This window comes from Dendropsophus ebraccatus, chromosome 1, assembly GCF_027789765.1.
Source record: "Dendropsophus ebraccatus isolate aDenEbr1 chromosome 1, aDenEbr1.pat, whole genome shotgun sequence".
NCBI classification, from domain to species: Eukaryota; Metazoa; Chordata; class Amphibia; order Anura; family Hylidae; genus Dendropsophus; species Dendropsophus ebraccatus.
In genome coordinates, this window is record NC_091454.1 from 195,532,772 (window position 1) to 195,555,679 (window position 22,908).

The 22,908-nt window shown below is 43.6% G+C and overlaps 1 protein-coding gene across 7 annotated transcripts in view; it reads right to left on the reverse strand.

Moving 5' to 3' along the window:
* Positions 1-22,908, reverse strand: part of GPAT2 (glycerol-3-phosphate acyltransferase 2, mitochondrial) — a 43,979-nt gene that overhangs the window by 2,045 nt on the left and 19,026 nt on the right. For 6 of the 7 annotated variants that reach the window (XM_069943360.1, XM_069943384.1, XM_069943339.1 and 3 more), the window contains 10 exons: positions 22,076-22,161; positions 18,371-18,471; positions 12,168-12,238; positions 10,080-10,341; positions 9,715-9,848; positions 9,559-9,636; positions 9,357-9,485; positions 9,033-9,153; positions 6,192-6,263; positions 1,490-1,545 (listed from right to left, as the gene is read on the reverse strand). In XM_069943360.1, coding sequence (XP_069799461.1) covers positions 1,490-1,545; positions 6,192-6,263; positions 9,033-9,153; positions 9,357-9,485; positions 9,559-9,636; positions 9,715-9,848; positions 10,080-10,341; positions 12,168-12,238; positions 18,371-18,471; positions 22,076-22,161 — 1,110 coding nt within the window. The remainder of the gene's footprint in view (positions 1-1,489; positions 1,546-6,191; positions 6,264-9,032; positions 9,154-9,356; positions 9,486-9,558; positions 9,637-9,714; positions 9,849-10,079; positions 10,342-12,167; positions 12,239-18,370; positions 18,472-22,075; positions 22,162-22,908) is intronic. The other variant, XM_069943393.1, reaches the window with a different exon arrangement.

The following is a 22,908-nucleotide window of genomic DNA, read 5'->3' on the forward strand; positions in this document are numbered from 1 at the left end:
ACGGTAGTGTGCTTCACCTCCCAGTTGTCAATCATCTCCCATCCAGTGACAGCATAGACTTATAATGGAGATGACTGAGAGCCAGGAGGTGAAATACACCACCATATGCGTCTTCTGATGGGTGGTGGTCTTACTCAATTAAAAAGAAAAAAAAAAAGTAAATAAAAATAGCTTTGTATCGCCATATTCTACATTATATCTTAACTTTTCTACAGAGCTGTGTTAGGGCTAGTTTTTGACATGGTCAGCCGCCATTATCAATACTATTTTGGGGTAGATGGAACGTTGACAATTTTTATTCTATTGTGTGAATTTATGTCATTTACTGTACTGGATAAATAAAGTTATATGGGGAAGGGGGGCAATCAAAATGTGGGTCTGGATTTGATTATAATCTTAAAGGGGTACTCCGGTGGGAAAAAGAAAATTAAAATCAACTGGTGTCACACAAAATTATTTTTCATCTGTCCAATCTATGTAGAGTTAGGTTAAATGTGTTCATTAAAGGAGAACTCCGGTGGGTTTTTTAAAAAAAAACAAGTGGTGTCAAAGTTTTACAGCTTTGTAAATTACTTTTTTTAAATATTCTCCAGTCTTCTAGTATTTATCAGCTGCTGTATGTCCTGCAGGAAGTGGTGTATTCTTTCTAGTCTGACACAGTACTCTCTGCTGCCACCTCTGTCCATGTCAGGAACTGTCCAGAGCAGAAGAGGTTTCCACAGGGATTTGCTGCTGCTCTTGGCCCTTTAATGGTACAACCCTATTTATTGTGCAATTTAAAGGACCTCTTATCTGCAGTTACTTACACAGCACCATCCACATCTATGAATCCACCTACTTCTCCTCTGGTGATCTCTATATCAAGCTGGCCGGCTACCCGGGATCCGTGCACCCCCCCTAATCCAACAAAGCAGCTCGGGACGTAAAACAGGTGAGCTGACACCACCCACGATAATTGTATATTTTGCACATCTATGAGGCTTAGCGATCATATCAGACACAGTGTGGAGTGGTGATTGTACCAATTTGTTTACAGGCCAGGGTACCAAGGGTTGCCACTTTAAATAAGTTTTGCCATCCTCCCAATGTATGAATAACCTATGCCTTTTGTCAGTTTACATTTGACCCCTTTTAAATTCCCTAGTATCCCTCCTGCAGCTTGAGGCCTATAACTATGACATGTTCAAGACCGTACAGATATATCTTATACGGACGCAAAAGTCTCTGAACGCAGGGGACCAAGCCTGAATTATTACAGAAGCAGCAGGAGACCTAGATAGCAAACAGCAGATAGAATCATGGCTCCCATTGTGCTGACTGTGTGTACGCTTGGAGCTGTAGTTAAACGGATGGAAAACCACAGTAATCTGGAGGGACAGCCAAGTAGTGGTGGTAATGTTCAGTGCGTCTAGTGATCAATTACGGCAGAAGGAAGAAATAGTCTTAATGAAGGAGGAGACGATAAACAACAAATGATGTGGATACTTACCCCCAGATCAATGAATGTTCTGACAGCGCAGGCGGCCAGGGAACGCTCGGCACACTCTGAGAGAAAACACAGCCATAAGTGACGCCATTTAATGTATGCACCAGGGTTACTCATCACAAGTCATCCTAATCTGTCTTCTGGGAATCCCACTTCTTTTTATACTTTCTCAAGCAGAAGTTTCATATTGTAAATGTAATTATACTGGCAACAAGCGAAGCAATAAGGACAAGTTCACACAGGGACATTCAATGCATCATTTAGCGTGGTTGTGAGTTTTTATACAACCTCTTAAAGGGGTATTCTAACCTAAACTAACCAATCCCCTACCCACAGGATAACGGAGAGGGTCGAGGGTCCGACCACTGGGCCTCCAGATCGGGGGTCTTGACTACTTTGTTTTCAACACAGCTCAATTGAAAGCTGAGCTGGGACCCAGTGGTCTGAGATCTGAAAATCCGTGACGTGTGAAGGACAAGTGTAAATCACGTGACCAAAATACTAGTGTGGCTTGTCTGCAACTTGCTGTCATGTGACTTCATTACAGTTGTGATTTGGCCCTATATAGCAAGCAGGTAGCAGTGACCTGCACTGAGGTCAGGGGTGGCAGTGTCACACATGACCTGTGAACTGCGACCAACAATCCAATGATGGAATTTTGGCGACTACTGCATCATGATTACACTGTGTTGCATGCCAAAAAGTAACACCATTCTATAATATAGCATGCATCTCCGCCAGCTCCATTATATGCTCAGGTGGATTCCGTCGTCCACCCAAAGAAATTAGTCATTCTTTGGGCGGACAGCGGAATCCGCCAGACCATAGAATGGAGTCTATGGAGCCAGCAGAGAGGGAAGTGGGAGCGCGGGCACGAGCAGCAGATTCCACACAGAGTTTTCAACAAGAATTACGCCGTGTGCATATACCCTTAAGGCCCTATTCCACCAACAGATCTGACGACAGATTATCTGCCAAAGATTTGAAGCCAAACCCAGGAGTGGATTTGAAAAGAGGAGAAATCCAGTCTTTCCTCTATGACCTGTTCTCTGTTTATAGTCTGTTCCTGGGTTTGGCTTCAAATCTTTGGCAGATAATCTGTCGTCAGATCTGTTGGTAGAATAGGGCCTTAAATCAGGTTGGCCCCAAAATTGTTCTGTATCTGAATGTGTGAACTATATGCAACCATGTGCAGAAAGTCTCACTGGTTACTGAGGCTTCACGTGTCACATCTCTGTACATTTGCGACCTCCGCTGCAGAATCCATTTGTTTAACCAGACAAATAATGTGACAAGTACTATTTCTTTCTGTCTGGTTAACATCCTGTATAAGAATGGCACCAGCTGGAAATTGAATGGGCCGAGAACTTATGAACAATCTGGTGTGGTGGCCAGTGCTCCATTCCTTCTCTTTGCAGGTTCCATACATCGGGTCCCATATAAAGTGATTGTTATGCTGACTACATAGGTGTGATCATTATTTGATCATTATTTGTAGCCAAACCAAGGAGTGAAAAACTAGAATTGAAAGATTTGTCCCTTTTTATTTAGATTCACTCCTGGTTTGGCAAAAAAAATTCTAAAATACTCCATGTGAACCCAGCCTTAGGGTAGTATTACACGGGCCATCTGGAACCTGGCGCCAGAACCGTGGAGGTAAGTGAACAGCGGCTTCTATATCCAACCCCTCCCATACACTAAAAATAACCCTGGCCCGGAGTATCCCTTTAAGAATGGTGCTGAGAACTCCTTATATGGAAAGGGGGGGACAATATCAATTTAATAAAGTAAAGATTTGCCAAGAATGGTGCTGAGGATTAATGTAAGAAAATTACCTTTATCCTCAGCACCCCATGTGTTACGGGAAAATGACAGCAGGTTAGATGCTTCTAACTTCCTGTTAGTTTCCCTTTAAGTATAGAGTACATGGAACCCTATGGGCAATGAACAGAACCATATCATATACTGCTTCATTCATTAGGGTTCACGTGTGGCACCAATGTCAGGAGACTTACCAGCATATTGACAAAACTAAGGGTACTATTACATGGAGCGATAATCAGCCAAATCGGCCCGATTCAGCCAATTATCGCTCCGTGTAATAAATACAGCGATCAGCCAATAGCGATCATCGGCTGATCGTTGATATAGGTTTGAACCTATAATTGTCGGGCGCTGACCGCCCATCGCTACATGTAATAGCGGTGCGCGGCTGGCGACTGGCAATTTACAATACCTATCCAGGCAGCAGGGCTCCTCTTGCAGTCTTCTTCTCCCCGCTCCCCGGGTCCCACGCGCTCCAGCCTTACAGCGGCCTGTCTGAGCTGACAGGCCGGTCAGCCAATCACAGGCTGGGACTGCCATGGCCAGTGATTGGCTTAGTGGCCTGACAGCTGAGACAGGCCGCTCTGAAGCTGGAGCGCGCGGGACTCGGGGAGAAGACCGCAAGAGGAGCCCTGCAGTCTGGACAGGTAATGTATAAAGTAAAAGCAAGGGCTGCAAGGACATTGGTAAAGATGTTCCTGCAGCCCTTGTTAAACTATAATCGGGCCATGTAATAGGCCCAGTAAATGAGCGCCGATCGGCGCTCATTTACAGTTATTGTTGTGCCGTCATCGGCCCGTGTAATACTACCCTAAGGCTGGGTTCACATGAAGTATTTTAGAATTTTTTTGCCAAACCAGGAGTGAATCTAAATAAAAAAAGGGACAAATCTTTCAATTCTAGTTTTTCACTCCTTATTTTGGCTAAAAATAATGATCAAATAATGATCACACCTGTGACGTCAGCATAACAATCACTTTATATGGGACCCAATGTATGGAACCTGCAAAGAGAAGGAATGGAGCACTGGCCACCACACCAGATTGTTCATAAGTTCTCCGCCCATTCAATTTCCAGCTGGTGCCATTCTTATACAGGATGTTAACCAGACAGAAAGAAATAGTGCTTGTCACATTATTTGTCTGGTTAAACAAATGGATTCTGCAGCGGAGGTCCCAAATGTACAGAGATGTGACACGTGAAGCCTCAGTAACCAGTGAGACTTTCTGCACATGGTTGCATATAGTTCACACATTCAGATACAGAACAATTTTGGGGCCCACATGACTAAGGGTATATGCACATGGAGTAATTCTTGTTGAAAACTGTGCGGAATCTGCTGCTCGTGCCCGCGCTCCCACTTCCCTCTCCGCTGGCTCCATAGACTCCATTCTATGGTCTGGCGGATTCCGCTGTCTGCCCAAAGAATTGACATTGTCATTTCTTTGGGTGGACGACGGAATCCGCCTGAGCATATAATGGAGCTGTTACTTTGAGAATGGAGAATTACTTTGTGTGCATATACCCTAATACTGTTAAAATCTTTCCAGCAGACAAGTCCCCATCTAAGAAACTGATGAAACATTCAGTATTTGCTATTCACCAGATTGAACAATAGCAAGAACAGAAAAACAACAAAAGAGGAGCAATCCTGTGGGCTTTGTTGTGAACGCACAGTTCTGTATTCAGCCTGAGTATAATCATCTGCTCTAGGTCAGCGGCACAAGAGAGCGGCTCACAATTACCAAGATTACCATGTACTTGTAAAAATATTTAGTGACTTCTGCGCTCTTGGTTCTATAAAGCAGGCATTAATGTGTAATGAGCCATTACTGGAATAACAAGGGGCCCGAGTCACAGCCTGGTCTTCCCAGCGTCATCTATGAAAGGTGCGGAGGCTAACTGCATGAAGGCTGACGCTGCTGCCATTAGGCTTCTGCATGCTACACATCATTTCAAGCCTCCAATTTTACTGTAATTTCATAGTGAACTTTTCACAGCTCGAAGAATAAATGTAGCTGTCTCTTCATGTGCCATTAATATATTTTCTCATTAAAGGGATTTTTTTTTTTTTTTACCAAACCAAAATGCTGTTCCCAAGTCTGCCCTTCTTAAAGGTCTTAAAGGAGATGTCTGGGTGCACTCTTAAATCATACAGAGGTGAGTATTTTGGTTTTAGGTATACATTTCCTGCAGTGGTAGCTGCATGCCGTGTTCCATTAGGGTGCGTTCACACATACAGGATCAGCAGCAGATTTGATGTCAATGTAACTAAATAACTGAATACAGCATCAAATCTGCTGCGGATCCTGTAAGTGTGAACGCACCCTTAAGCCATGTTAACGCAACGTAAGTTAAGTAGTAATCATGGCCGTTGTAGACGATTTGCAACACGCCCGTGATTAATACTTAACCAACATTGTGCTGCAGCTAGAGGGAATCCTGGCTGGAGTTTATACACATAGGGGGAGATTTATCAAGCATGGTGTAGAACTAGCTCAGTTGTCCCTAGCAACCAATCAGATTCCACCTTTCATTTTCCAAAAAATCTGTGAGGAATGAAAGGTGGAATCTGATTGGTTACTAGAAGCAACTGAGCCAGTTTCACTTTACACTATGTTTGATAAATCTCCCCCATAGTATACACTCCAGCCGGGATCGCTAGCAGCCCCGCAAAAAACTGACATGTCAGTTTTCTGCAGCCGCCATTTATTGAATAGCGACTGCAGAGAACCTGTCAGTACACACAATGGAGAGTGCGTCTCTGGCCGCACGATCCATTGTGTGCCGCAGGGAATTTGATTGCGGGTGCACACGGGTGCATACCAAGAGATGACAGAGCTCCATAACTACAGAAAAGGCCAGGCTATTATAAACTCACCATAGGAGCAATCCTCCTTAGCCTTCTCCAGCAGGTACTGGTGCAGTCGGGTAATATAGTCTGTCTCAGGCTCTGCAAGGAAACAATGCTTAAAAGTTTTCATGCAGAGTACTTTGTGACAAAGAAAATATTGTTCATCTATTCTATATCTATTATATATAGTTGTAGCAATAATTGTAGCTGAGTTCATTCATCTACTTACCAGACAGAGTTCAAGAACTTGACAATGAAAGCCATACAACAAGTTTTTTACCAGGCACAGAACGCATCCTTGGGAAAGGGGTTTAAATGCATCCTTAAAGGGGTTGTTCACCAAAAAAAAAATTCTTTCAAATCACCTGGTCCCAGTAAGTGCCAGAAATGTGTAATTTACTTCTATTCAAAAATCTTATCAGCTGCTGTATGTCCTGCAGGAAGGGGTGTATTCTTTCCAGTCTGACACAGTGCTCTCTGCTGCCACCTCTGTCCATGTCACGAACTGTCCAGAGATAGAGATGAGAGAACCTCGAGCATGCTCGAGTCGATCCGAACCCGAACGGCATTTCAGCATTTGATTAGCGGTGGCTGCTGAAGTTGGATAAAGCCCTAAGGCTATGTGGAAAACATGGATATAGTCATTGGCTGTATCCATGTTTTCCAGACAACCTTAGAGCTTTATCCAAGTTCAGCAGCCCCAGCTAATCAAATACCGAAAGTTCGGGTTTGGATCGGCTCGAATCCATCATCTCTATCCAGAACAGTAGCAGATCCAGTAGTGGATTATAACAGGTCAGTTTCGGGCGGTAGCCCGGGGCCCATGGCCACCCAAAAAGTGTTTCATTGGTGTATTGTCTCCTGGCTACAGTTCTGCCATGATTTGCAAAAAATAGCTGCTTTTTTTACCACTAATTTGCACAAATCAGGGCATCATGATACTATCTATCCTGTACTATGAACACCACGCAAGCGCTGCCAAAGTTACAGTGGGGTGGGGGGGGCCCAGGCTTGGGGTACAGCCCAGGGCCTATGGTAAAGCTAATCAGCCCCTGCGCAGATCCCCCCCCCAAAAAAAAAACCTCTGCTGGTCTCCAGACTGGAAAGAAGAAAGAATACCTGCAGGAGCAGGACATACAGCAGCTAATAAGTACTGGAAAACTTGAGATTTTTTTTTTTTAATAGAACAAAATTACAAATCTCTGCCACTTTTTGGCAGCAGTTGATTTGAAAGAATTTTTTTTGTGAACTTTCCATTTAAATCTCATTGTCTTCAGCTCCCTGCTAGAGCCAGGGTTATACCACTTTAGTATACCTCTCTGGTGCGGAAACTTTAATGGTGACAGCTATGGTGACCCTTTGTCTTATTAATGCAGTGCGGTTGGATCGGCACAGTTTTCCCTGCTCACACGGGGTAACTGCTCTTTGCTTTTCTTTGGCATCTTAAGTGACCATGCACCAAGAGTTTATAATACATCTTATACTATTATACTAGAAACACTGGTTGTGTCCAGTCATGCATTTGCATGTGAACACGTACAAGAAATCTGTATTTCATCTGCCCTTATATACCCACTAGTACATTCAGTGTGACTGAATAAAGAACAGAGCTATAGTGCAATGATAGCCATTAATGTGGTGCACATCAGATCCCTGCACTGCCCTTTCACTTAGGGCCGTATTACATGGCCTGATGTTAAATGTAAGCGAGAACTGACCTGTTAGGGGTCTATTCCACGTAGTGATAAACGGCCGACTCCGTGGAATGGAGAGAACGATCAGCCGATGAGCGTTGTCATCGGCTGATCGTTAATTTAGGTTCAAACCTAAAATCATCGATTACAAAACATCATACATTACCTGTCCAGACGCAGGTCTTCTCCTTCTCCTCAGACAGGCCGCTCCGAAGCTGCTATGGCGCAAGACCGTGAGAAGGAGAAGACCTGCGCCTAGACAGTCAATGTATGAAACAAGGGCTGCAAGGACATCGGTAACAATGTCCTTGAAGCCCTCGCTAAACAATTGTCGGGCCACGGAATAGGCCCAGTAAATGAGCGCCGATCTAGCAGATCGGACCTCATTTACATCGTTGATCGGGCCCTGCTCGGCCCATGGAATAGGACCCTTAGATTGGTGCTTGCTTATCAATCCTATTAGACAGCTCGATGACTGTGAAGAAAGGGCTGCATTACATGGCCTGATGTTAAATGTAAGACGGCTCGCTGACTGTGAAGCAAGGGCTGTATATACAACATAAGCAAGGTCCGTGAAGCCCTTGTTGTATATAGTAAATAATAAAGTATATACTATACCTCTCTACGCTTCCAAGTGTTGGTCTATCTTCTCCCCGTTCACAGCAACCGCTCAGCCAATCATATGATGAGACGGGACAGTGCCGCAGACAGTGATTGGCTGAGTGGCCTGTCACAGCACAGATGGCTTCAATCGTGCCAGCATCAGCCATGGTGAGTGGGGAGAAGCCAGGACAACAGGGGGCGTGGAGAGGTAAGTATAAAGTTTATTATTTTACTTGTACACATCCTCAGCCGGGCATCAGCCCATGATCAATTCTTCAGCTGATTGTTCTCTTTATTAAACTGATCAAATCGGCCTGATTTGGCAGATTATTGGTCCATGTAAGGATCCATTTACACAGAAAGATTATCTGACAGATTATCTGCCAAAGATTTGAAGCCACAGCCAGGAATATATTTGAAAAGAGGAGAAATCTTAGACTTTCCTTTATGACCTGATCTCTGTTTATAGTCTGTTTCTGGCTTTGGCTTCAAATCTTTGGCAGATAATCTTTCTGTGTAAATGGACCCTTATACAAGATCCTAGAGCTGATGTTTTCTTACTCTTACATACCAGGTCCAGCCATCCCGCGTTCCTGAAGGAATAATGCTGCTCTCTCATATGTCTTCAGCACTGGATTCAAGAGGTGACAAAGGAAAACAAAGAAGTCTGCATTGCGACTGGATCGGCCCAACTATTAGAAGAAAAAAAAAAAAAAGCGCAACTTTTTTATTAACCTTTTTTTTTTTCTTTCACTCACTCAGTTTGATATATTTTCCCATCACACACAGTCACTGTTGCGACTGATTCTGCCTGGGCCGCTCCTTTCCCCTGCGGCAGTCACCCCAATAAAGATCAACCATTACAGAATTTGCCGTATATAATCCCTCTTCCTACCTTATAGTGGCGTTTGAGGTTTTCTCCTATGTCGCTGTCACTATCTGACATGTCATTGAAGTCTCTCCACATCAGTTTGTCTACGAAACGCCGTCTTCCTGTGTCACAGGCTGCCGGTGCGCTCGGATCCTGGGAAAAGTAAAGAGGCTAGAAAGGTCTACCCGTCTTCGGATTCACTAGGAGCTCATTTTCACCGACTTACCTCGTACATAGAGAGAAGACCACAGTGGACTAGCTTGTCCAGGATATCCTGACATACAAGATATGCATTCTGACATGGCTGGAAAACAAAAGAAGATGCAACGTAAATAATAGTCACCCGTGCCGAAAAGACGAGGGGAAACGTTGTAGTAAGTACCGGCATGATCAAAATATTTCTGTGCAGTAAGGAGCCCAGACACATCATCATTTCAATCATCTCGTCCTGGGTGAACAATATCTCCACCAAACACAGGCTGGGTAGCTGAGCCAGGAGCGCGTGGATGGCACAAGCTGCAAGAAACGGGGAAAACCATGAGTGGAAATCAGTATTATAGGAAGCAGCAATGGACAATACAGGAAGATGATCGCCAATGAGGTCTTCTGAGTACTAAAGCAAAGGGTTCTAAGTCTAAGGTTACCAAAAGTCTCAGGTTACTGAGACCTGATGTGATTTAAACATTGACATGTCTGGACAACATGTCAAAAGTTTTCATACTTGACGGATCAGACAAGCACATTTACCTCCTATAGCTTCATACAGGAAGACGGGCAGTAGAGAAGAGCTCTTTTGGGCTAGTTCTCGTATACTATTTGGCGATTCTCTGCAGAGCACATATACATCATTTGAAGGGGCCACGTACAGCCCAGTGCAGTGGCGGAGGATATACAGGCTGTGACGAAGAATATCCCATCGTTGGCCGGAAAATGCAACATCAAAGCCATGAAGAAGAATATCTTCTGTTATCTCGGGGAGGTCAGAGAGGAGACGTGACAGGGAGACGCCCTAAATAAAGAGGACAGTGGTTAAAAGGTTTAGATTATACTTGACAATAAAGTATAACGTGCAGAAATCAATAGTACAAGCAATGTTAAGAAACTTAGTAAAAACCTAGTTTTATTAGGCAAAATAACTTCCTTCTGTACTCACAAGGCTGTTTCCCAGCCCCCATCCCTCAATTCTTATCTGTTCATTATCAAGCAAAGTGAAGAGAGGTTTGCTGTGTCCATTATAAGCTATGGAGGGGAGAGGACCAAAGGGGGATGAGTGAGCAGGAAGAGGAGAAAACTAGCCGTGCAGTTTAGAGACTGTTTGGACACAGAAGACGCTGGATTCACAGGTCGGACCGCTTAGTCCTGGTCTGGGAACTTGGTGAGGTAAGATCGCAGAATGCTGTGCTATCCTGGCCTATACTGGAAACTGCACAGGCTGTTTCTCTCCCTGCTCACCCATTCCCTCGGCCCCTCCCCCCTCCATAGATTATAATGGACACAGCAAACCAGTCTTCACATTGCTCCTCTGCAACACATAAAAACTAAGGGGGGAAGGTTGGAAAACAGTCTTGTCAGTACAGAAGGAAGCTCTTTTGCCTAATAAAACCTATTACAGAGTTTCCTAAAATCGATTGTACTATTGATTTCTGCAAAGATGGACTGTAGATATACCTACTGTACTTGGCAAACTGCCATGAAGCACAAAAATAGTTAAATATAGGGAACTTAACTTGCTACATCACTGGGTAAATAGGAGATCTTTAATGCTAAATGTACTTTAGAGTTCAGCTCATATACCTTGCCATAAACATATGTGGATGTGCCTTTTTGAACTCTACATTTGACTTGGACACAATACAAGCACCTTCCAGAATCAGATCTCCATAATGTGTGCCATCATTGTATATTCACTAACCATATGGCTTACAGCATCTGCAGCTTTTCTTATACACATGAATCACTGCATGTTCTGTGTCTGGCTTCTGTATACTATGTACAGGTACGTACTAGTATTTTGCATGTAACTGCACTGAAGTATGGACTGACACACCAGGAAGCCATGAAAGTCCCCCCTATCAGTATGTTAGCTGTATGCAGCCTTCAACTCTACCTCTAGATCTAAAGATGTCCATTCATAACAATTCGTGCAAATCTCTCAATCGTACATACATACAACTAGCACCTGAAATGTGTCTTTTTTCAACCGTATTAACTATGTAACTATGTAACTATATCTCGTCTGTATTTGTCTGTGTAATCAATGTGGAGTGTAAAAGTTATATACACAGGGAAACATCCTGGTGCGTCCTGGTGCACCTTCCAGTGTAGGCCACGAGGGTGTCTTATCATATGCCCAGTATGCTTTGGTAGACAATTTTCCTGGACAGAGGGGCACAGTGGGCAAAAACTGTATATGGTGCACTATACATAGGGGGAGATTTATCAAACATGGTGTAAAGTGAAACTGGCTCAGTTGCCCCTAGCAACCAATCAGATTCCACCTTTCATTCCTTACAGACTCTTTGGAAAAAGAAAGGTGGAATCTGATTGGTTGCTAGGGGCAACTGAGACAGTTTCACGTTTGATAAACCATGTTTATAACTATGTTTGATAAATCTCCCCCATAGGGTATCCTACGGTATCCAATTATTCAGCACTCCTAATATTCCGATATTAGTCTAGTTTTAGCATAGACGTAAAAAAAAATCTGTGTCCCTAAAAAGGAGTTTTTACAGTAGGTAACAACAATATCACCAACCACTGCAGAATACCCTATAAATAACTCTTGGGTTATTACAGTCTTCTAGCTACTGGCATACATACACTGTGAGTACTTACAACTCTGTATTTATGGAGGAGAAGTGCTGCAATAATGTGGGAGGGCATGATGGCTGTACACGACACGGCAGCTGAAACACAGAATGGCAGACAGCAAAGGGTTAAACAGCAGCCATGTATTTTCACACAATTTGCCCTTGCAGAGAGTTACACAGACTAAATATGTATACAGCTAGGCATCTAGGAGAAAGCCTGTGTAATAATAATAATTTTATTTGTATAGACAGATTCCGCAGCGCTTATCGGCTACTACTGTTGTGGATCAGTGGCATTACTGTTTATATGAACAGTCCATACTGTGCTTTTTTTACAGCTAGACCTTGTAATGTTTAAAGGAGAAGTCCAGTGAAATTTTTTTTATTAAAGTATTGTATTGCCCCCCAAAAGTTATACAAATCCCCAATATACACTTATTACAGGAAATGCACATAAAGTGCTTTTTTCCCTGCACTTACTACTGCATCAAGGCTTCACTTCCTGGATAACATGGTGATGTCACTTCCTGGATAACATGGTGATGTCACTTCCTGGATAACATGGTGATGTCACTTCCTGGATAACATGGTGATATCATGACCCGACTCCCAGAGCTGTGTGGGCTGTGGCTGCTGGAGAGGATGATGGCAGGGGGATGCTCAGTGTCCCCTCAGTGCCCTGTGTCCCTCAGTGTCCCCCTGCCATCATCCTCTCCAGCAGCCACAGCCCGCACAGCTCTGGAAGTCGGGTCATGAAATCACCATGTTATCCAGGAAGTGACATCACCATGTTATCCAGGAAGTGACATCACCATTTAATCCAGAAAGTGACATCACCATTTAATCCAGAAAGTGACATCACCATTTTATCCAGGAAGTGAAGGCTTGATGCAGTAGGAAGTGCAGGGAAAAAAGCACTTTATAAGCATTTCCCGTAATAAGTGTATATTGCTGATTTGTATAACTTTTGGGGGGCAATACAATACTTTAATAAAAATTTTCGCCGGACTTCTCCCTAAAGTGGTCATAGTTATTTGCCGAAGGATTAGTGTAAAGTCCACAGGGTAGGGTATCAGTCTAGCTATAGACCTGGCTTCCCAATGGTCAGCTATCCAGTACCAGCACTACAGTGAAGCAGTTCGCTCTGTTTCCTGTGGAGCGATGCCACTGATGTAGTGCAGCTACTATTGAAGTTTTTTGATAATACATTGCTTTTATACTTTATAATATAACTTCATTAAAATAAATGTATTCCTCTTTCTTTACCAGGTAATTTCAAGTGATTGGTACCAGTAAGGGGCGACACGAGCCCCTCTGCTACCACTTATGTTTGTGTCGGCAACTGCAATTTCTGAACCCCTGCTATTATCAAGGAGCAGGGTCCCCTTCCCCCTGTGTACTATATATTCTTACTGGAATACACAGTACCCGAGGTGGGAGGTAAGGCTGCCCATCAGTGTAGCAGAGTTTCCAGGAGGGTTAATCAAAGCAAGGTCATCAGCAACTTGACCTCAGATTAACCTTCCTGTCATTACAGAGTGCAGAGACAGCTGGACAGGTACACTGTTTCTATGAGCCAAAAACAGAAAAGTCCAACAGCAGCCTGTAAGTTTCAGGACATAGCGCATATACTCCCTCCATCGCACACACAATAAAAACCTGTTCTAAAGAATTTTATCTATTAAAAATCAGATGCTTAGCAAACCATTTGATCAAACAGAGTGTACCATCTCACCACATTAAGGTGACCTCAGAAAGATAGTCCTACTCTAACAATGGCCTCTCTTGGACTCACATTAAGCCTACAAACTGGGCATGAAGGATCCAAGTAAACTGTGTTTACACCCAGGAGGTGGGAGGAGTGCACGCCAACAGGACCCATCTCCACTCATCTCCTGTGGGTGTTTTATACAGAGATTAGTTGGATCCTTCATGCCCAGTTTGTAGGCTTAATGTGAGTCCAAGAGAAGTCATTGTTAGCATAGGACCATCTCTCGGAGGTCACCTTAATGTGGTGAGATGGTACACTCTATTTGATTAAATGATTTTGCTAAGAACCTCAAATCTTTAGAACAGGTTTTTATCATGTGTACAACTGAGAGAGAGTATACATCTTGAGCCCTGACACTTGCAGGTTGCTGTTCTTGTTTGGTTTTTAGCCACAACAGCATGCAACCTGCACAGTGTAAACAGTGGTGTTGAAGTGCTGGCCATATTTCGCTTTTAGTGTATATGAACCATCTCGGAAAGGAGAGGGAAGAGGGGGTTCAGAGCGGAGGCCAAGTGAACAGCTGACGTGTCTTTAGCAAGAAGCAGCAGGCTCAGAACTGGGGGAAGGAGACTGAATATGATATAAGTATAGAATGAATTGTTAGTCTCCAGAAGGGGGCACAATTCAACGTGTATTTTACCTGAGTGGAATTTTACCCTTTTAAGGCTCTGTAGGGAAAATTTGGTCACCCTTACAGCACACAGCAATATACTGTATATTGCTATGTACTACCAAACTAAAACCTCCTACACTGCATATACAGCACAAACGGCTCTCTATATACCCTTATGCCTATGTGCCCCTTGTATAGTCATACACCTCTATGCCTATGTGCCAGGGTCTGTTCCCCGTGTAAAGTCATACACCCCTATCCCTATGTGCCCCCTGTATAATTATACACTCCAATCCCTATGTGCCCCCTGTATAATCATACACCCCTATCCCTATGTGCCAGGGTCTGTACCCCCAGTATAGTCATACACTTCTATCCCTATGTGATCTCCTGTATAGTCATACACCCCTATCCCTATGTGCCCCCTGTATAATCATACACCCCTATGTGTCAGGGTCTGTGCCCCCTGTATAGTCATACACCCCTATCCCTATGTGCCCCCTCTATAGTCATACACCCCTGTCCCTATGTGCCCCCCTGTATAGTCATACACCTCTGTCCCTATGTGCCCCCTGTGTAGTCATACACCAGTCCCTATGTGCCCCCTGTATACTTATACATCCCTATCCTTATGTGCCCTCTTGTATAGTCATACACCCCTGTCCCTTGGTTTCTTGTGGAAAACCTGATGCGGCCCAGCCTCACCCAGACTCTACCTCCAGTGGCCCCCGAGTAAATTGAGTTTGAGACCCCTGCTCTATGACATTCATAAGGCATATAGACAAAAGCTGCCCTGAATGGCACACCTTTTTTGATGGATTCTCCTACAATGAAGGAAATGACACGTGTCACACTTAGGCTTGTATTATGCAATGGTAAATAGACGACAAGCTAAAGAGGAATCTAGAAGCTATTCAGTGACCTGGAATGGTGCACAGAAAGGACAATGAATCTCAATAAAGCTATATATACTATTACTGTGTGTTCGTAGACATATAACAAAGAGTGTAGGATACTCTTGTAGTAATAGGAGGCTGGAGAGGGTATATCATTGGCACAAGGTCACCTATCTCCTTGTGAAAAGTGCCATCCATTGTGATATTGTTACAGCCCCCACTTTATTGTTCTGAGCTGCTGTCATCTGACAAAGGATCACTTCAGCTGTATACGCAAATCACCAACATATCAAAGTGTTCAAAAAGCCCCCAGACAAAAGGATTGAGGGAGACGGAGCAATTTACATTAATGAAGAGGAAAGAAATGAGAATAAATCCATCTGCCGCTCGCCTACGACATGATGTGGGGAGGAGCGAATGATCAGGGGGGTGAGAGGCTGCGGCACGGTGACAGCTCGGAAATAAACAAGCTTAACTCCATCACATAGTAATCTATCTCCTATCAGCTCATCAGGTAATGTTGTAAAGAACCCGAAATCAACCCGACTGCAAGAAGAAAGAGAGAAGGATGTGCGAATTAGCATTTGCATAGAATGACGTGAAAAAGATGGTCTGGATATAGAAAAATAAAAAATAAAAAAAGTTGGACCCGTCACTAGACACGACTAATATGATCTCAGAAAGCAGGATAATAGATATGTGACCTGGGCTCATACTCACCTGACACAATGGAAAGCATAGTAGACAATCACTTTAATGGTGCGTTCACACCTACAGGATCTGCAGCTGATTTTCTGCAGCAGATTTCATTTAAATAACTGAACACAGCATCAAATCTGCTGCAGATCTGCTGCAGATTCTGTAGGTGTGAACGCACCCTTAGCAGATTTTTTAAGGAAGTGTATAAGGCTAAAAAGACGTGACCTATTACCAGATTAGTGGGCTACGCTGGTCTGCCTGCCAAAGTACCATTCCCCGATGCCAACTATTATAAAAAAAAAATCCCATTGAATTTTAAGTTAGCGGAGGTGTTTTTCAGAACTTAACGGAATAATGCAGCGGAGGATACTGCAAAACGCTATGGTCAGGAGCGGTAACGTAGAGAATAGGCAGGAATGGTGGGATCTGAGGAAGGCATAATCTTCTATAAGAGAGAACACTTGGCGGAATGAGTATTTCGGGGCTTTTAAAGTGTCGGTAACACCTAGCATAACAAAGAAACCTGGATACAGTTCTCTTCACAGTGTATGAGTCACGTCCGTCCCAGGCCTTGGTCAGGGACTCTCGCTGGGATGTGTGAACAATAAAGCACCAAATCCACAGTCTTTATATTACTTAGCTAGAAATAAATGCAAGAGGCTATTTTTGGAGGCACCATTCCCAGCTAAGGACTATTTATATACTAACGTACTATTAACATCAAAAAGTGCAGGTAGATTTTCATGGCTAACATTATAGTTATTTTAGAAGAGGTTTTTTTTTTGTTTGTTTTTTTACCTCTACAGCCCTTTTATGGTCAATGTATAGGTGAGATATGAGATATGAGAGGTGAGATATGAGATATGAATATATAGCTTAGTGTCCTCAACCCACAAGGCTTTAGATGGGCAATGAAACAAAACAGACATGTATGACCTATACTGCGATACTGTGGATAGGACACAACTCTCTCATAGATGTGGATCCCACCTTTTGCCTTTTCATAACTCCAAAACAACAGAATGGAGAAATCTGCACGCATGTACCTTCACATCTCCATTTTCCACCACAATGTTACCTAGACAGTCCAGAGGGGTCATGGGACACCCACTGTTGACACAGGTGTGGGTCCCAGAGATGGGACATTCGTCCTATTGTTTGTGCTCACGGCAGCAGCTAAACTCCCCAAACCTTACACAAAGGTGGTCACTGTCACTAAACCAAATACCACCTTCATAAATTGCAATACAGCAATGAAATGTTACGATCATAAACTGTGCGACACATTAAAATCACAGCACCATCTTACTTGCAGATCATAAACCCTGCTGTGCCATAGATTTAATAAAAAACTAATACTTTTAACATGTCATAGAGACATAAAGCAAAAAATGGCCAGCACTCTTAATACTTGTTTAGACTGTGCAGGTTGCAAATACAGACAAAAAAAGCAAAGTGCAACAGCAACCTGCAAATGCCAGGACTTACTGCATATACTCCCTCTGTCATACACACGACCTGTTCTAAAGATTATTTTTTAATAAAGGTTCTTAGCAAACTATTTTATTAAACAGAGTGTACCATCTCACCGCATAAAGGTGACCTCAGACTGATGGTCCTACACTAACACTGCTCTCTCTTGGACTCACATTAAGCCTACAAACTGGGCATGAAGGATCCAACTAATCTCTGTTTAAAACACCTACAGGAGATGGGTGAAGTGCAAGCCAACCGGAGGTAGCCACCCCCTTCCCCCACATGTAACACAAAATACAAAAATTGGCCAGCAATACCTCTATTCACAATGTGCGGTAAGTCATGACACTTGCAGGTGGCTGTTGCTTTATGTTACAGTGACATGTCAAACGTTTTGATTGGTCGGGAGACTTCAGACTGTGACCGATCAGGGGAACGAGTGAGGAGACAACTGCGATGCTGTGCGCGCCTCTCTTCGCTCTGTGTCTATGTGAGCGAGACAGCTCTATAGACTTACATTATGCGACCGTCACAGTCACACAACACAAAGCGGGTAGAGAGAACCTGCTGAGCATGACTTCTCCTGGCACATTCTCCTGATCGGTTGCAATCTGAACAATTAGACCCTGACTTTTGACATGTCAAATGTTTTTGAAACTGACAGGTACGCTGCATGATCTGTGTCACCACCTGAGGTCAAAGTGTAGTAAAAATGTCCATGCTAGGTGGAAGGATGAAGTCATAGAGATTATCCAACAATACAAACATACTACCTCTCAATGAGTGCAGTAGAAATCCATTGACTAAGGCCTGCTCTGGTTCTTGAGCTGTTGCCCGGTCTTTATCCAGTGCTGGCTCATCAAACATGCTATTCCTGCACAGGAAACATAAGAAACAAGCAGGATCTGAGCTATAACAAAGAAAATCAACTTGTCCCTTCACAACCATGCCTTCTCACCAGCTGGAGAAGGAGGATACTGGTGCCTGTAGAGTACAGAGGAGAGCACCAGCCTTATAGGCAATCTGCATTGGTAAAAGCTGTGTGACGTTTTAGCAGTTCCTGACATGGCAGAACCAGTACAGTACTTCTTGTTCATATTGATATACATGAAAGTTTTATCTGATTCGAACCAACACCATACAGATTTTATAACCGTAGGAGTCATAACTACTATGTGCCGTCATGGTCAGCACAATATAACCAACGCTTGTTATCCCTCCCTGTAGTGAATAGGGAGTCTCGTCACATAATACTCTTCATGTCCTGACGAGTGGCTTATATCCTTTCCTGCAGTCACTACAGGGAAAATGTATTAGGATATTTAGGTAGTCAAATGAATGGACTTATCGAGTTGTAATAAATGAGCATTTGCCACCTTCTTAAACAAGGGTGTCAAACTCTGGCCCTCCAGCTGTAGCAAAACTACAATTCCCACCATGCCTGGACAGTATCTATGCATGATAGGAATTGTAGTTGTGCAACAGCTGGAGGGCCAGAGTTTGACACCCTTGCTCTAGAACACATGTGTTACCCTACAGCCCTCCAGCAGTTGCAAAACTACAATTTCCATCATTCCATTTTGACATCCCTGTTCTAGTAGCTGCTCAGAATCTTCTCTAGGGCAAGGTTCTTCTCTCTCTCTGACGTAAAGCGTTCTAAACTATCAAAACTTCTACTTATTACAAGGGTCCTGTTAGGTTAAGCAAGTAACAGTATGCTCCTGCGATCAGTTGCAATCTGTGGGCAACCTGACGGTAAATGTTCAATTTCCCTGCAGCGCCTCCACAGGGGAAATGAGGCATTACACACTGTCTATTCCTAACAATAGGACCCCCCCCCCCCTTTTACCCTCTAAAAACAGAATGTACTAGAGGGATTTGTGGGTCTCCTTCTCAAAGGAAGAAGTGCTAAAAATATGTACTTTTACTCATGGGCTGTCTAGTTTCCCATTCGAAGGAATAAACTATAAGATCTTTTCCCGATGGTATAGGTGTCCTTCCCTTATCCACCGGATGTATCCAGAGTTATCAGAGAGGTTTTGGAAGTGTGGCCAGGAGTTGCGCAAACTTTTGCATAACTGGTGGGGCTGCGCTCGCATTCAGCCTTTTTGAGATGGGGTCATGAGGGTGTATAAGGAATTTTTGGGGAAGCACATTACCGATACTCCTCGAATCACCCCCTTCTCTCTCTTCTACCTGTCACTTTGGTGAGTCTGAAGGGCGTGCTGCGCCACTTTTTCGCTGCTGCATGGACGGTGACACCTTGCCATTGGAAATCGGTGGATCCCCATTAACTGGTGGAATGGTTTGCTGCTTTGTTTAAGATCCGATGTGCTGAGGAACTGGTTGCTGAGACACATAGGCGTGGATTCTCCATAGCAAGGCTTTCTTGATACTTTACGTTGTGGCTGGGTATGGATACAGGTGCGCTTGAGCGCTGGGTTATTTGAGCCTTTTCTCCTCTTCTCTCTTGTCCTTTTTTCTTCTTTGACCTTTTCTGATCTCCCTTTTGATTTCTTTTGGTATATTGTTCTGAAAGGGTTTCGTCAATCTCATTATTGCCAGGCACACAGGGCCCAAATGTTGGTTTGCCATTAGAATATTGTTATTCCTTGAAACAGTTGTCATATTTTGTTCGGCAAATTGCACTTAATCTGCCTCACCATTTGTGCCTGTATTTTTTAACAAATTGTATATCCGTCTTATTGCTGGTTGAGACAATTTGTTTTTATTACGCTTTGTATGCTTTAAAAATTCTTTCAATAAAATTGAAAGTAAACATGAAAAAACAGAATTTACTGAGAAGAGTATAAGAAAATGGGTTTTGCAAACTAGACTACTCAGTCTGGTTAAAAACGAATAAACAAAACATGTTTCTTATACTGAAAAAAAATAAAATAAATAAAAGCTTTAAAATTTCCCTTATTTCTTCGTTGGTATCAGTACATGTTTAATATACAAATAGCACAGCCTTTATTTATTCCCCCTACATTCATGCACTGTTTGAAGGGGTAGTGCAGGAATAGAAAAAGTGGCTCCCCCCCCCTCAAAACAGCGCCACCCCTGTCCTAAGGCTGTATGTGGTACTACAACTTAGCTCAATTTACTTCAATGAAACTGAGCTGCAATACCAAACACAAACTGAGGACAGAAGTCCTGGCGTACTTACCTGCCAAAACCATTGGTCCCGTACAGTGGAATATTAATTGCCACATTTGGGCTTTGCATGTGTCCGGTGTTTTTTTACATAATATACTCCTTGATCTGCTGCTTAGCTACTCGGAAGGTTGGAATCAAGGCAATATTTAGCTTTAAGAACTGTAAATGGTTGAAGCAATACAGACCACAACCCACACAATTCTTCTCATTTATCCAAGAAACAATATTCTTCATTATTTAAGACAGGATCTGTGAAGTGTAATCCCAAGTGGGGATATAAATACTCCTGGATGGGATGGGATGGAATGAAATGTTCTCCTTCTGACAGCTGAAATACTATTTCTTTTTTTATTTTACCAATGCTTTCATTGTGTCGTTTCCGCACAGTCTATGCGGTATGTAAGGAAAGAAAAACCACAAGACAATGTTCTGCAATTGTTTGCAAACACTGAAATAAGTAAGAGGAAGAATGGGATTTCTTAGAATAAATAATGATCAGGTAAGGTATATGGTTATTTAGCACCTTATGTGATGGTGTCTCGCTGATCCTGAGAATACGGGACAGCAGTGCTGGTTTAGCAACGTTGCCCATTCTAAGCTTTCCTTGCACATAGGCTCGCCTGGCTGTGTAGGGAACTGCAGCCAGACCAGTGCACTATGTAATCTGGATGGTCAGGAGTAGAGATGAAAGAATCTGATGAAAGTTTGGGTTTGCACAAACCTGAACGATCAGCATTTCAATTCCGCGGCCTGAAGAAGGTGGATGCAGTCTGAGGACTGCCTGCAAAACAAGGATACAGCCATTTTCCCGTACTCCTTAGTGCTGTATCTAACTTCTGCAGCTACTGGTTTTGAAATGCTGAACGACTAGACTCGAGCATGCTTGAGTTGTGCTCATCTCTACTCCCTATCAGATATGTGACTTTAAAGGGGTACTCTGGGCCGGGGGGTATTGGTGGATCGCCAGGGAGTGGGTGGGAATTGAAGCCAGAGGTCACTCACCTCCCCTGTTCCAGCGTCGGTGCCCGGATCGCGTGACGTCTCAAGGCAGCTCTGCCAATCAGAGGCCGTAGGCCGGTCTCGGGACTCTGGAGTCCCACCTCGGCAACTGAATGGCAGAGCTGCCTTGAGACGTCAGGTCTGATGCGGCAGCTCTGACCAGAAAGCGGCTGCGGGACGGGAGTACCCCTTTAACGCTGGGCAGGATATAGAGCTGCCCACAATCCAGTATATGGCTTACGTATACCTAGCCTGGACATTCAGATACCCAAGCTACTTCCAATGTAGCATACAGTACACAGCTATTTCATGTTCCTTACCTTGTGTCCAGAACTCGAGGGAGAAGAGTCTCCCGCAAGCATGGGGCAGGTGCTGAATGTTTCCAGGTATAGTTGCTTATGTACTCCTGTAACAGAAAACAGGTAACTCATCCCAAAACGTGGGACATACAACATATACAGAAACATGTGATAAGGACCGTGCCTGACTACACTACTGTTACCAATCTTTGTGGAGGGTGATAAAGTCCGTCACCTTTTGTCTCTGATGTTTGGTATGTCAGCTTACCAAAGGGCCTTTTACACGGGATGATTATGTGGCCAATAATCAGTCCATGTAAAACTGACAGACACCAGCTGAGGACTGGGCAAACGCCAATCGGCTGATCGTCTGTTTAAAACAGGCTTCAAAATTTATTGCCATCAGCTGCACATCTTCCTTTGTAAACAGAGGATGTGAGGTCGATAACAATAAAGGGAAACTGACAGCAAGGATTGGTGCTGTCAGTTTGCAGATCATACTGCAGTACATACTTACCTTGTGCACTGCCGCTGTGATTCGGCATCCTCTTCTCCAGTCCAGACGCTGTATCTTCAAGCTGCCGTAGGAGGAGAGGTCTGAAGACACCGAAGCTGGAAAGGTGAGCTGGAGAACAGGATGCCGGATCACAGCAGCAGCCCACTAGGTAAGTATGCTGTGTGAACTGAAAACTGACTGCACGGATATATGTATATCTAAGCTGTCAGTTTTCATGGCTGCACAAATTATATATAAATTGTTCGCCCAGCCCGGCCACTCAATTTCTTGCGCCATGTTAAGGCACCGCAACGAGTGGCAAACTCACTGATCAGCGCCTGTTTGCGGCTGCCTGCAA